Below are 14587 nucleotides of genomic sequence, written 5' to 3' on the forward strand. Positions count from 1 at the left end.
GAGTCTCCAGGCGAGATAATTCATCAATGGCACAAACAGACTTTGGAATGAGTGACTCTGTGTGTTGACAATGCCTGCGCATGTTTGTAATCAACACTACATGAGGGGGAAAAAATAGGACAGAATCGCAGCGTTCCAAGCTTTCGTCTTGCATTGAGCGCCAAGCAAACTGCGGCCAGAAGCCGCAGATGCGTTCAACACAATCTCCGTCTCTGTTTCTCTCTCCCCCTCCTCTCTTTTTTCTTCCCTGTGAAGAAACAGCCCACTTCTGGGGTGTGCGGCAAATTAAATTGACTGTAGTTAATAGAGTGAGCCTGTGCTGCTAAATGTCAATTTCCTGACCAAGTCCTTCCCCTTGGAGAATGATTAGCTAATTTAAAGCTAGGGATAAACGGGCTAATGCAAGGCGAGCGCAGATAAACGTTTGCGGCCGGACCTCATACCAAGTCTTCCCTCCGCTTTACATTTCATTGGCCTTATTATCTCCGGGGAAAATAGGTGTCCCTGTGGCCTAAACATATTTTCATATCTAATAAAAGGCCCTTGCTGTTTGCTCCCACATATGAGCCCCCCGATCCCCCATCACTGGCTTGTTTCACTATTCCCCGCCATCTCCATTAAATCCCCACGCTGCAATTGGCCGGCGCCGTTTTTCCCGGTGAATTATCAATCGAATAATTATGCGGCATGTTGGGAGCCGGGCTAACGCTTATCACCGCTGACCCCCCCCCCTCCCCTCGGTGGGCGCCGGGATATGATCCCTTCACCGGAGCCCATTGGGGTAATTACGTGAAGCCGGATGGTGTGTTACCCTTATCAGTCAGCATTCTATTTCTGTATTTTATTGAAAATTGGACATTAATGGCAGCGACGCGATATGACGCGTGTCAGATACAGGTGAACGCCTCCGCTGGCATCTGACCCCCGGCCGAGTCATTATTGATACGGTGTAAGGTGCCGAGCGTGGACACCAATTTCTTATCTTCAACCAATTTCTGCAGAATTCATATTGTTTCCTCTTTTCTCCTTCTACAATCAAAAGCTCGAAGCAGCAAAGTCCAGCACTGTTTGTCCAGATATGCTGACATAATTAGAAGAACAACAAATCCAGTCAAGTTCTTACAGCCGCCTTGCAAAAATAAATCCCTGTCCATTAGGCCGCTCTGACCGAATATTTCAGTGACCCGAATGTGACCAAGAAGCGTTTGAAGAATTTGAGAGCTGCTTTAAATGAGCTCACAATAGTTTTCAATTAAAATGATTCAACATTGGCAGGATTGCGAACGTGACGTTTATTTTCTACTTTACAAGCACATTCGGAACTTTTGATTGGACAGCTGGCGATCCGATGTGTTTGGACTGCTTGTTTTCTATACGTCCTTAACCAATGCACCCTGATCAAGCACAATCATCTGAGTAAACAAAACACAAACTATAGCTCACACCAAAAAAAAAAATAAAAAATGCTTGCTTGGCATCAACTATAGCAAACAGGAGACAAACTGAAAAAAGAAACGGGCCACATTTGAAGAACTTCATTAACGTCGAGTTATTTCCACTGACGGCACACAGCAGCAGTTTAGTATTCCGACTTAAAAGTCACTTTTTTTTTTTTTTTTCATCCCTGGCATTTCAATGTGTCTAAAAAGCACCTTGAGTGAGCAATGCGTATTCGCTGCTGCCAAAAGACGCGGAAAACAGCTGTTCCCGCCTGACGCTGCCAGCTGAACGGAATGCAAATATGTTAACCATCCAGAATTTATTACTTTTGAGTGCTCTTCAAAAGCCACAGCAGACACAAGTTTAATTTATGATATTCCTCTAATTATGAGAGCTGTTGAAATCATTTCCCAAGCTGCTTCCTCCTTCCAAGCAGTCACATTATCCGTTCCCTCGGTTCACGGCGCACGCACACGCGCCCGAAACGCACAAGGAATCGCTGGCTGCAAAGTAGGTGATTGTGAAGACAATTAAGACAGCAAAGGCAGAGCATGAAAAGATCCACAGAGATGTTTTTTTTTTTTTTTCTCCCTAACCCTCCCCTCGGTCCTCCCTCGGCGTCATAAAAGCAATGTTTAGATTTGTCATAATCGGCTGTTTGCTTTCAATTTAAGCAAGCGTCAACACAAACGTCTGCAGTGCAAGGCTTGGCTGGGCTGTGAAGCAGAAATGAGGCGGCGGGCGGACCACCCACCCAAATGCACACACACACACAGTTACAGACACAAGGTCAAGTCATTTAGCAGAGTTCAAAAAGCCTTTAGATCTATACGAACCTACGCCGGGCAGTCGACGATGAGGATAAAAGACGAATTTGTGCCGAAAGACGCTTTTAGTGTGTGCGTGCTGATTAGCCGACGTCTTCATCGGCGCATATGCCGAGCGTCACTCAGCCGCTCCGTCGCAATCCTAAACTTGGCCGTCTGGTGGGCGCCCGTCACCTTTGACCCGCGGGCAGCCAAAACTTGACGTGACACCCATTAGCAGCTGGAGATGTGGAGGCGTGGGCCGTGAGGTCAAGTGAAGGTCACGCTTAGACTAGGTGCTAACTTGCCAACTCGCTCACAGTCACTCAGGCCCGACTTTTTCCAAACTCGCCTTTCCCAACTTGCTGCCGCCATCCGTCACAGCCCTGACACGATTAGTTATGGCCGGTTAGGAGAGAGATGTTATTGGTTGCCAAGATGTCCGTTGAGAAAACACTGGACAAGATGGCGGCTGGGAAAGTGAGGTTGGGACAAGAAGCAAGTCTTTTTTTTTTTTTTTTGGCGCAACATTCCTAGACCTTAATCTTAAAAGTACCCTGATTTGCTGGTATCCGTTATCTGTGCAATCATAAATTAATTAATTAAATTAATAAATGCATAAATAAATTAATGAGTAAATAAATACATAAACAAACACAAAATAAATGAATAAATAAAAAAAATAAAAATATATAAATAATGAAAAAAAAATAAATAAATAAAATAAAAAGAATAAATATTGGGTTATATAGAGAAAGCTGGTTCCAATCAGCCGGTGAGCACCTTCTCCACTTGGAGATGTATTTTACTGCGTCTTGTACACATTGCGTATTTATGAAGTGGCGCGAGATCTGAGGGCCCATAGCAAAACAACCTTTTATTGTTTAAACGTGGACTGTTGGGCCCCGTCCGTGTGCTTAAGTGATTTAGGAGCACGCTCACAAGTGCGGTATATAATAAAAAAAAGAAATCATAAACGCTGAGACAAACCATGCGAGTAGACTGTAACAGGCACCAAGGAGGGGGCCGACAAAAAGCAGACGTGCATTCCACTACTAAAAGGAAACTACACTTAATTAAACACCCAAGAAACAACTTGGGGAAGGAGTTTGTTTCGAATAAAAGAAGCAGCGCTATCGGTTTCCAACATAAAGTTCTCTTTTGACACAACTTGGGCTCGTCAGGCTTGTCTCGTTTTTATTTTTTTCCCCCATAAGTTCATGTCACCATGAACAAGAGCCAGTGGTGAACGGCCCATCAGGAAATTAATAGAAAGTGAAAAGAAAATATTAAATTGTGACCACAATTCTCGCCAAAACTACTTTTATTTCAACAATTATTCCTTAGTGGAAGACACTCAAAAAAGAAAGATCATGTTGTATTAATATTGTGTTACATAAACTAAGTTTTAAAATATTGAAGGAGACCTCACATTGCCACATTTAGCTTTAGCATTGCATTAACTCGTTTATTAATATTTTATTTTATTTTCATACCTATTTTCTCATAACTTTATATTTACAATTACAGCCCATTTCTTATCAAACACTTTATTCTCAAAACATTAGTATTTTTTTCCTTCCGTAACGGCAACTTTTTATTCCTTTTCAGCCCACCCCTGTAATATTCCATCGTATTTTTTATTAGCATGTCAAAGCCCAGATTGAAATGATGCCGCAAATTACATTCACTGTTATTTTAACATCCCATACTGACTTTAAGGAGGTATCTGGCATATGTCAGCTGCGATTGCTTGACTGCATTTAAAGTAATTGAACATTCCCCCGATTTTGATTTAAACCCAACATCAAAAGTGGCCCAAGCGATCCGCCTGCCCTCGGTTGCGCTCAATCGCACAACACTTAACAGCGTATCCTTTGGCCAACCCGTTTATTTCCACTTCCTGCTTCCTCAGCCCAAAACCGACGTCGGGGACGGCTAGCAGAAAACGTTGAGAAAGTGTTTCATTACGTTCAAAAAGACTGTCAAGGTTGTAGCCGGGCTGCACGAGATCTTTGTTTCATTTTTGTGCCGCAACTAAATGTGTGAGTGAAACCACGTGTGTGTATGTTCTTCCCCGGCCCACTGACAAGTTAGCTCTAATTTGCTCTCAAGTTGTCCACTTGGGGAGAAGTTGAGCGATGATGGAGAAGGATTTTTTTTTTTTTTTTGGCAAGACAACGCACGTGGCTCCGCTTCATGATGAGTTAACACGCATAAATACACATCAATAATGCCGGGCTATCATTCACACGCTCTCTTTATGAATAATTATTGCACACGGGCAAATCAAGAGATCAAACGACAACACATCCAAATATTTTTACATAGTAAATGTGCTCACACTTACTTTCAGGCTGTGTTGATGAACGTGAGCTAAAAAGTCCGCGTTGTAACTCGGAGTGTGCCAGCGCATTACAAAGACACGCTTGCGGAAAAAAATGTCCATATGGTTTAAGCGGGATCATAACCGGAGTTCAAGGTAAACACGGCTGACTGAGGTTTGTCCATGCGTGCTCTCCTAGCTCACGTCTCCAAGGACCCGCTCAAAACCTGGCCACTGCACACACGCACCTTTCCCTTTGTATGTGTGTGGCATGGCTAGGAGATTATTAACTCTCTAATTACATACAGTGCATATAAAAAGTCTACACACCCCCTGTTCAAACTAATGAAATAAGATGAATCATTTCGATTCTTTTCCACCTTTAACACGACCTAGAAATTGTACATAAGTAATGTGGGCGGTAAAAACAAACAGATAATGTTGTTGCACAAGTGTGCACACCCTCTTATAAAAAGGATGTGGCTGTTTTCTGAATCATCCAGTTACATTCAAACTTGTGTAGAATGGGAGTCAGCACACATCTGACACGTGTAATGGTATTTAAATGACATGGTATGTAAAACGATAGTTCTTCTCTGTAGATTACATTTTTGGTCATATTTGGGGGATCTGGAACAGATTAATTGTACTTGCATCATTTCCTGTGGGAAACATTGCTTCAGTTTCCAAACAATTCTGTTTTAGTCAAACATTTTAGTCAGAAAACATTTGGTTCCACCTTATTTAGCTAGACGGTGATTTTTTTTCTAAAGAGTGCATAATCTAATTAGTGAAATAAATGACATGGGTGACTTGAGGGGAATCAAACTTCACAGAGTTAAGTCGCAGGCCGCTTTAGCTTAGCCAATTCGGCGACTACCTCTTCCAATAAAAGTCAAAACGGGACAGATGGCACATTTGCTATCGAATGAGTTTGGAGCAGACGGTCATCGTCAAACTTTACTAACAGGCTTCTTTCGAAAGCTGACCTGACCATCACGCACCCAGCCGCCATTCACTGCCCTACAAACTGAGATTCACTGAACGCAGATCCGGTTGTGAGCAACTGGTAGAGGCTCCTTTGCTCTCTCTCTCTCTCTCTCTCTCTCTCTCTCTCTCTCTCTCTCTCTCTCTCTCTCTCTCTGTCTTGCTCTCTGGCTCTTTGCCTGGCGGCCCAGGGTGTTATTAGACGGCAGGCCGCCTCACAGCTCCAAACGGCTCAATGACAACACACGGGTCCTGCCAATTAGAAATAATTAGACAGCCATTTCAGTGGCAAGTCTTTTTAAGTGCATATATAACGATGCAATGATGCTTATTAGGCGGCCCGAGCCAGCGAGGAGCGCGGCCTCAAACGCTTTGGTGCCGCAGAAAATAATTATGCCAGTGATCACAAAGCGAGCTGCACATCTCTGTACTTCACCTCCACGCGTTTCAAAAATCCACTTCATTAGCTCCCGTAATTAATCCTCCAATAATTGCAGGAAAAGCCCAGTTTACCTCCCTTCGTTTCTAATTATCATCTTATAAATAGTTATGGTTCTAATTAATGTGTTCATTAGGCAGGATATTTCACTCAAAGCCTCGCTGGGAGCCAAAGGTCCGGCTTGGCTCTCTCTGAAGCCTAAGCAGCCAGAAGGTGAGGCCATCCTGCCTGCATTTGCTTTTATTTTACTACATTCAACCTCCTAATTGGCATTTAAAACCCAATTTGGAAGAACTTCAAGAAGCTTAAATGAGGGAGAGAGAATGAGGCTGAGAGAAGGAGCAAGGGAGAGTGAGAGAGATAGATTTTTTTTTTTTGAACGCCAGAGCTAAAAGCACGTCTGACTCTTTCTTTCTTTCTGTTGCTGTGGCCAGAAGGATGAGTCATTTTATTGTCATCAAGTCCACACAATGAGGACTAACAATTTATTTGACATTGCACACATCTTATTCAGTTTACGGATAATTATTAATTCATCAGGTCACCTTGCGACTAAAAAGCAGACTTGGCAAAAGTTTGTGCTAAAGTATAAGTGGGGGGAATTTTTTTTTGTTATGATTCAACTCTTGTACATACTGGTGGTAAGTAAAAGAAAAGTACATACTAAAACAAATCTCAAACTTCATCAAATTAATCAAACTATTTTCAGAAGTGATTATTGTTCAGAGCCATAAATAAACTTAAAATGAGCGAATTGTCTGGTTTCAGCCTCTCAGCAACTAATATGCTCTGAATTCTGTAGTGCTTCATGAAAGCAGACTGATGGGCAAACATCTGGTTTGACTTCTTTGGAAAACAATGATCAACACATGATCAACTCATCAACTTTGATGCAATGAAAACAACATGTGCCGATAGCTACGATAGCATTGGAAACAAAACAAAAAAATGTTGAAATAGCTAACAATAACTAAAAATCTGTACCATACTTGGATGTTATTTTAAAGTTTGATGGGGGGGGGGGAAGAAATAATTTAGGCACAAGACAATTTGCCAATTATTATTCTTGAAGCTTAAAAAATATCTTAAAAAAATACTTATTTAATAGCCACAATGACTTCAGATGTTCGCCTATATGCGCTCATTTTGTTATTTTCGATGTTCGTGTTACACAGTGCAGACTAGGCTGCAGCTCCGGGGAGTAAAATGGTGTGTTTTTGATACAGTAGGATGGAGAAGTGTGTTGAAGTGGTAGAGTCAGGTATTGGAGGATGGCAAAGGTGGGGAGGGGGGGGCGTGAGCGCTCGCGGCGAGGCGAGGATGAAAGCGGCTGTATGTGTCAGTCACTTATTCCTCCCATTGGTAAATAAAGGTTTCTGGCAACAAAGGCGAGCGGCGCTTGACTGGCCTTTACGGTGGATAAATAAAAGAGACAATACGGAGGGAGAAAAGAGTGAAGAAGGAAAAAGGAGAAGGGAGCAGCGGTGCATCAAAAAATGGTGGTCAGATTTTATGATGGGGAGCATGTTGAGAGCAAAGCAGAGCAGCTTAAGTCAACACCTTGGGCTGAACAATTAACTGAATTCAATTGCAATATAGTAGAATGATTTTTTTTTCTTCATTTTGTTTCTTTTTGTTTATTTGCTTATATACCGACGAGTTAAGTTCAGTGCTTAACAAGTGTAAGTGCTGAGTAAGTTAATTTAACTTCAAACCTATAAGTAGCTTTATTTTAGAATAAGGACATAACATTTACGATTAGATTTTTGTCATACAGATTGTTTGTTTGGTATTAAAAAATACATGAAAAATTAAATTTGTAAATAATATTGAGGGGAAAAAATATTATTTTAAATTTTAATATTATTAAATATTATTGCAATATTATTTGTCTAAATCCTTCATCTCTCGTAATGACTTTTATACAAATCCAGCGGTGCTCAGATGCGTGCAACGCAACTTAAGTTACGAGACGTTGGTTGGCCGATTATTCGCTCTGACTCGGGATGGCAAATTTGAGATATGCTATTAAATCACACAGTTTAGCGGCCATGTTTGTGGAGCATATCATGACAAGCCATAAAAACAGTAATACTGTTATTATATTTAATATAAGACTAACTTCATGTATCTTTTTGCCAGATTTTTACTAAGGGAGACACAGTGACCACCCCCCTAAAAAAAGTAACCCCAATTTTTCCTTTAAAATAAGGAAGTGACACCCACAACCACCTGCTACATCACACACACACACACACTACAGTGTACATTAATATACGACACTTGGGGAATTACCGATCCAGGTGGTCCGGTTCTAGATTTTGCCCGGCCCACCTCTTGTCTTCATCCCTCCCTCGGTGTGACCTTGCACACTGTGTCGGAGCGAGACGGGGGAAAAGCTATCTAGCAGATGTACAACACCTCATCTCATTCAGGGGAGGGAAATTGCTGAGTGAAATACATACCAGGTCATTTCTCACACACACACACGGGCACACACACACACACACATATACAGTGTATAGAATTTTGGCCAGTAGAAAATAGTGGTCATGTTATAGGTCTAACCAAGGCTGATTGTCAAGCCATTAAAGAGCTCTTCTCCGCTTGTTCGTGGTGATGGATTAGGATTAAGTTGAAAAAGGATAAGAACATTTTCTCGGGGCATCCCTTTCTCCCGCTCGCCAACTAATCGCTCACTTTGAACACGAGGCCTGCGTTTCCACCAGCGCTTCTATTGGCGACATGACTGAATGAGTGACTGAGCCACACACGTTTAACCGTGGTGGCGTGTGTGGCGGGGCAAAGTCGGGCCTGTGATCCGGCTGTGATGAGAGGCTGCGTCGCCGTCATTGCACACACATCGCAACGTTGTGCGGTGTGCAGCATATCTGTGCTCTGTGGGCTGCTAATGCGTTTGCTGGCAGGCCTCGTACACACACACACACACACACACAGAAGCAGAGAGCGGCCCCGGTATGCCTGTTCAGATCAAAGAGAATAAACATTAATGGCAAATAGGTAATCTGCTCCTCTTGTCTGTTTTACATTTCAGGGCAAGATTGACTGCCTCTAGGGGACCGGGCCCTCCTGATTGAGGGCACGGAGGAGGGAGGGGCCAGAGGGAGGGAGCCACGATTGATGGTAACCACATGATAAGACTATTATTCTTATTGCATGTATCTTTTTATTCGTATTCATAAAGGAGGCATTGGAAAGAAGGTAATCATGTTCTCCACTTGAAAGCGGCTCAATATCGTCCTAATCTGGCCTTGGGATGCGCACATTGTTATTCCCATTCCGCCGCTCTATCTTTGCTCTATTTTGTCTTTGCTCTTCATTTGCCGCCCACTCTCCTGCATTCAACTCAAGTCCTCAACTTTTCCCACTCCCTCCAAACTTGCCGTCCTCTCCGCCACCCGCCTCTCTAGGGTCGCCGCACGCCCACCCTTCGTTCATATTCCGCTGGGGGTGGCGGGGAGGGTCAGGGGGGGGGAGGGCGGCACCTTATATCCTACGTACGTATCCATCATGAGGTCCTGTCCACTCAATCCTGCACTGATCCATCAGCCAGCATCCTCAGGTACACACGCCATACGACTGACTAATGGTACTGGAAGCGCCTGTACAGTCCGAGTCAGCCTTGCTGTCAGTCCACTGTGACGACACAACGTTTCATATATCGTGTATCGCGGATTAAAAAAAAAAAAAAAAAATCCCATTCTACCACGGCACTCATTCTGTTATGTCTGAGGCGGCAAATGTAGAAAGAGCTCCGGCAAGTTTACACGCTTGATTTTCAGGTGCTAGCAAAATCGGCTCATTCTGTTTTATTTTATTCAGGGAGGACTCGCTGCCCCTTCGATGTTTGTCATATGAAAATGCCAGTGTGCATTTCTGACAAAATTGCCATGGCGCCGAATCCCTCCAGCGACCCATCGCACCTGCTCCTTGCTAAGCAGATTACACAACTCTGCTAATCAGAGCGCTCGCCGCGTTTGCATGCGCCGATGTCATCGGCTGTAGTTCTAAATCTCCCAAATCCCCCTGCACCTTTCATCTCATGCCACTCCGACGAATCCGTTTTCAGACAGATGTTCTCATTGCCAACGCAAATGTCTACTCAGGTCCAAGCCCCGCCCCAAAAACAAAAAAAGTTGCAAACGGCTCATCCAACATGGCGACATCTCCGCAAATAAACAAAAGACCCCGGGCGCCAGTGGCCGCATACGTTACGACAACCTTTTTCTCGCGGGTGCATCCACGCATGTCTGTGCGAGGGATTTAAACGAGAAGAAAAAAAAAAAACTGTTTACTGGTTCATTAGCAGCAGATTAGCTATGCTAATGACATGGAGCACCACACACGGCGACTTTGCCTTTATGTTGCTGAAAAGAATAAGCAAGCATACGCAAGTGTGTGTGTGTGTGTGGTGCAAGTACGTACACACGAGGCTCACATGAATAAGTGAGTCCCTTGAAACACAATGGCACATAAGCGCCATTGGACAGCAGGGTAATAATCCTAATTTAGCAAATCAATGTATGGATGATGTTAGATGAAGTTAAAAATAAAAACAAAACACAAACGAGTAAAAAATGAGCCTATTACTCAATCTCAGTCAAGTTTTGAGGAAACATACAGTGTATTTTTTTTTTTTACTGACCCACAAACGACATGACCTCTCCAGTAATTGTTTTTACCTTCGGTCCCGGCTGCGTGACCTGTGCGAGCGGTGGCTCCTTCCCCTGTCACCGCTCCGACTTCTCCTTTTATGAGATGAACCTCGGGATGAGCTGCTGCTTGAACGTTTCTTTCGTCTGAAACAAACGTACGAACACGATCTCACTCGGTCGTTACGAGAGTTTTTACAAGACGGATGAGAGGCAAGTAAAAGAGAATTCAGTACAACTAGCAAGAAGCGGTAGTAGCGGTGCTGGAAGGATGATTTAGTATTCCAACAGGTTGGATCCCGTGAGTGAGAACTTGTGAACTACCTCACGAGCCAAGACGCAACATTTTTCCGGGAGGTGATAAGTCAGTTCATCCAAAAATGAAACAAGCAGATGTGCTGATACACCTTTCACACAACGCAACTTTTTCTTGTTCACTCGGAGGTTTTAGTTCTGCTCTCCGCCTCCGTTTCAACTCAAGGGGAAATAACAAAAGTATTTTCAAACTGTGCTATATTTTTGTTGTTGCTATCTACACTATTTTACTTTTACATCATCAGGGAGTTGAACATTTGTATTACTTGTATTGCGCTGTTTAAAAATGAGTTTTTTGTGATTTAAAAATGAGACCAAGCTCTATCATTTCATATCATCTATCACTCCACTGTTTAGTTTAATTAAGTAATCAGCCCTTCACGGGCCAAAGGCTTGTTTTACTTTGGCGGGATTCCGGTATGTGCGTATGTGCATGTTAATTGATCAAATGTATTGGCGAGCAGATGAGGGCTGCCGGGGTTTTACCGCCCCGCCTTGCGCAGACAGGCAACGACTTCCCATCAGCAGTAATGGACCTTGACCGGGCCTCATAAATAATTACCATCAAGCGGCCTTGTCTGAGCAGCCCCGCACAACCAGTGGCGGTTGTGGATGGATGGATGGAGGCTTGACGAAGGAACTCGGCTCCCGGCCGCTAGGCTCTTGTAAGGATATGTGATTGCGGGGAAAAACCTTCTTCCATCTACTCAACAGTTGGTTAAATGAGGTATGAGATTTAGCATGGAATAGTTACAATTCTTAATGGTATCCAAGTGGGCCAAAATTCAATTATTAGGAGAAAGGAGAACATTTACACGCCCATGCTTTGGTTTATTTGATCATAATCAAATCATTTTTACACCATTATTTTTTTTTAATGAATTGGTAAAGTTCTAAGAAGTCTTCACATTTTTTTTAGATCAGTTTGTGGTAAACTGCTAATATAAGCAATTATGAGCTTTGTTAAAAGGGGGAACCGAGGTATTACAGTTTGCAGTCTCACCTCCTGTCTCTGGATCGTGAGCGGCTCCGGCGGCTGGACCGGTGACTCCTGCTGCTTGTCACCCTGCTACCAGAAGATGAGGACGAAGAGGATGAAGATGAAGACGAGCGGCGACGCTGTTTCTTTTTCTTCTTGCTTCGGGTTTCGCCCTCACTGCTTGATGAGCGTCGACCCATAACTGTCTCACTGTTGTCACTGTCATACAGCAAAAACACACAAGGTTTCTCAGAGGCTAATGTTTACATATTATAAACGAACCGGGACCACTTTTGTCAACAAGTCATGTTTAACACCAATTCACACACTGCGTACACAGTAAATGCATTAAAACGGGGCTTTAGCGTGTTGTTATAACAAGCTAATGGTCGGTAGAGTGCCTGTTTTGACTAGCTAGCTAGCTAACCGAGGTAACTCTACAACGCTACGTTCGAATTTTTTACTCGACTGATACCGGAATGTTTGTGTAAATGTCTTGGGTGACATATAAGTTACGCAAAGGCTAAATTCGAGTAAAGTGAAGTCGAATTGAAAGCATATTTGTTGTACATCCCGCTTCTCACCGTTGCCGAGCTCCGCAACAAACATGCGAGGAAGCGGTAGACTAAAATAGTCAAAGTAGAGCGAATCGATTGAGCCCAGCTGGTATAAAAATGCATGGGAAACATCGATGGATGATTGCTTTGGTCTAACAACGTATAGGTGTATTTTTTTTTAATTTCTGAGTCGCTGATTCGCCATTAATTCCTCCGTATATACATTAATATAGTATTTTGAATGTTTAGATTTTTTTTTCCAAGAGTGGCATAATTATAAAACACTAAAGATGTTCTATGAAGCAATATAAGTTTGTCAGTAATCGAATACATTAAAACAGCTATTAATCTTCAGGTACCATGGAAATAGTGTATTTTCTAAATAAATTACAATTGAAATATCAGGTTTGATCCCTGAAATATATATCAGGCATTATTGAAAGATATTATGCACAGTTTAAACAACACGGTGCTTAAATATAGTAAAAATAGAAATGTTCAAAAAACACATTTATTAAAGATTAAATGCAAATGTAGCAAACAGTGGTGGGACACCCCAGTGGCCACCTCATTTGTCGGAACATTTTGTTACCAGTAATTTTCCTGCTATTTCCACATGGATGTTGTATTCTTATATTCCTTTGTACTTTTCCTTAATAAATGTGTATTAACTGTATATTCAAAGAACAAATTTACAATTTATCTCATCACAAACCCTAAAAAACTCTTTGGTAAAGAAACAAAATAATTATTGGATTTAAAATTAAATTTAAAAAATCCTAAATAAAAGTTTATAAAAAACACTGTTTCTTTTGAGTACTGCTAGAAGGAATCACTTTACACTTTACAACACACATACAGGGTGTGTGTACATTAATTTTGTTCAAGAGTTTCAATAGCTACAAGTAAAGTGTGCTGAAATTTCACTGCCACCTGCACGTTTGCAGCCTTGAGCTCATGTGCATGAGGTCATAATCGTCATGCAACAATAAATAAACACATTGGGTGAGAGTGTTTTCCCTTCAAAGTGCATTTGAATCCAAACCACGATTTGCCTGTACAATAAATTAATTCGAAGACTGGTGGAGAAGAGAGGGGTTGGCGGGGGTGTTGGGGGGGTAAACAGGATGCGCATCACCTCATTAGGCATGCAACGCCGCTTTGGGCAGGAATAACAGTATTAATGCCTAAAGGTTTACACTGAAACGTCGTTAATATTTAATCTGGGGGAATTATTATCACCACGGCGTGGAAATTGAGATGCTTATAGATTATCAATAAACACGCCTCATTTAGCATCACAATTTAGGAAAAAAAATCCCTGCTCTTTTCTCTTAATTGCTCTCATTGTTTATTTACAAATATGGGCCATAATAAGCGGTAATTAGCGAGCCCATTGGCAACATATATTAGCAGAGAGAGAGGCGCGTTAATTGAACGTTTAGCTGTTATTTAACACCAGAAGCATGCCTTTAAAAGGCCCGTTGAGGATTAGAAGCCATATATAGGAGTATCATTTTCGACGCAGCACTTAATTTGAACATTACATCACCAGAAACGTTCAGTTTGCAGAAATCTAATTTCATATAGGCTTTATAAATATAACAAATCCAACATACATGCACGCACACACATGCTGTACTTCAACTAATGACATAAATTTATGATAACAAACACTATAATATAACTTTTGCTGATAAATTAAATAATTTGATCATTTATATATATTTTACTGATATAGTGCAATAAACGGCAATCTACGGTTCGCGCTAATGATAACTTCAAAAAATATAAAACTATATATATTTAGTGAATCAGTCTTATTTTTATTTGCATTGATCAGAGATGAGACGTCTCACTCTCTCTCTTTCGCTCTCTCGTCATTTTCTCAGCCACTCCCCTGCAGAGAGAGAGAGAGCTTGAGAGCGAGCGATAGAGAGCGGAGAGAGAGAGAGAGATTCATTGCACTCTCTCGGGTGTTTAAAAAGTAACCCAGGACAATGGCAGCGAATGAGCGCTTAATTAAATTAATTAGTCCTTCTTGTCAATCTTGGATTAATGGCCA

The 14587-nt window shown here is 42.1% G+C and overlaps 1 protein-coding gene across 1 annotated transcript in view; it reads right to left on the reverse strand.

Moving 5' to 3' along the window:
• rsrc1 (arginine/serine-rich coiled-coil 1) overlaps window positions 1–12627 on the reverse strand; it is a 68572-nt gene extending 55945 nt beyond the window's left edge. The window contains exons 1-3 of the mRNA XM_088380869.1: window positions 12550–12627; window positions 11990–12184; window positions 10702–10818 (exon numbers count right to left, since the gene is read on the reverse strand). Of these exons, the coding sequence (XP_088236995.1) occupies window positions 10702–10818; window positions 11990–12165 (293 nt within the window). The 5' untranslated portion in view covers window positions 12166–12184; window positions 12550–12627. The remainder of the gene's footprint in view (window positions 1–10701; window positions 10819–11989; window positions 12185–12549) is intronic.
• Between the last annotated feature and the right edge of the window lie 1960 nt (window positions 12628–14587).

Source organism: Syngnathus floridae, chromosome 7 (assembly GCF_059516105.1).
Source record: "Syngnathus floridae isolate MCC-2025c chromosome 7, RoL_Sflo_1.0, whole genome shotgun sequence".
Taxonomy (NCBI): domain Eukaryota; kingdom Metazoa; phylum Chordata; class Actinopteri; order Syngnathiformes; family Syngnathidae; genus Syngnathus; species Syngnathus floridae.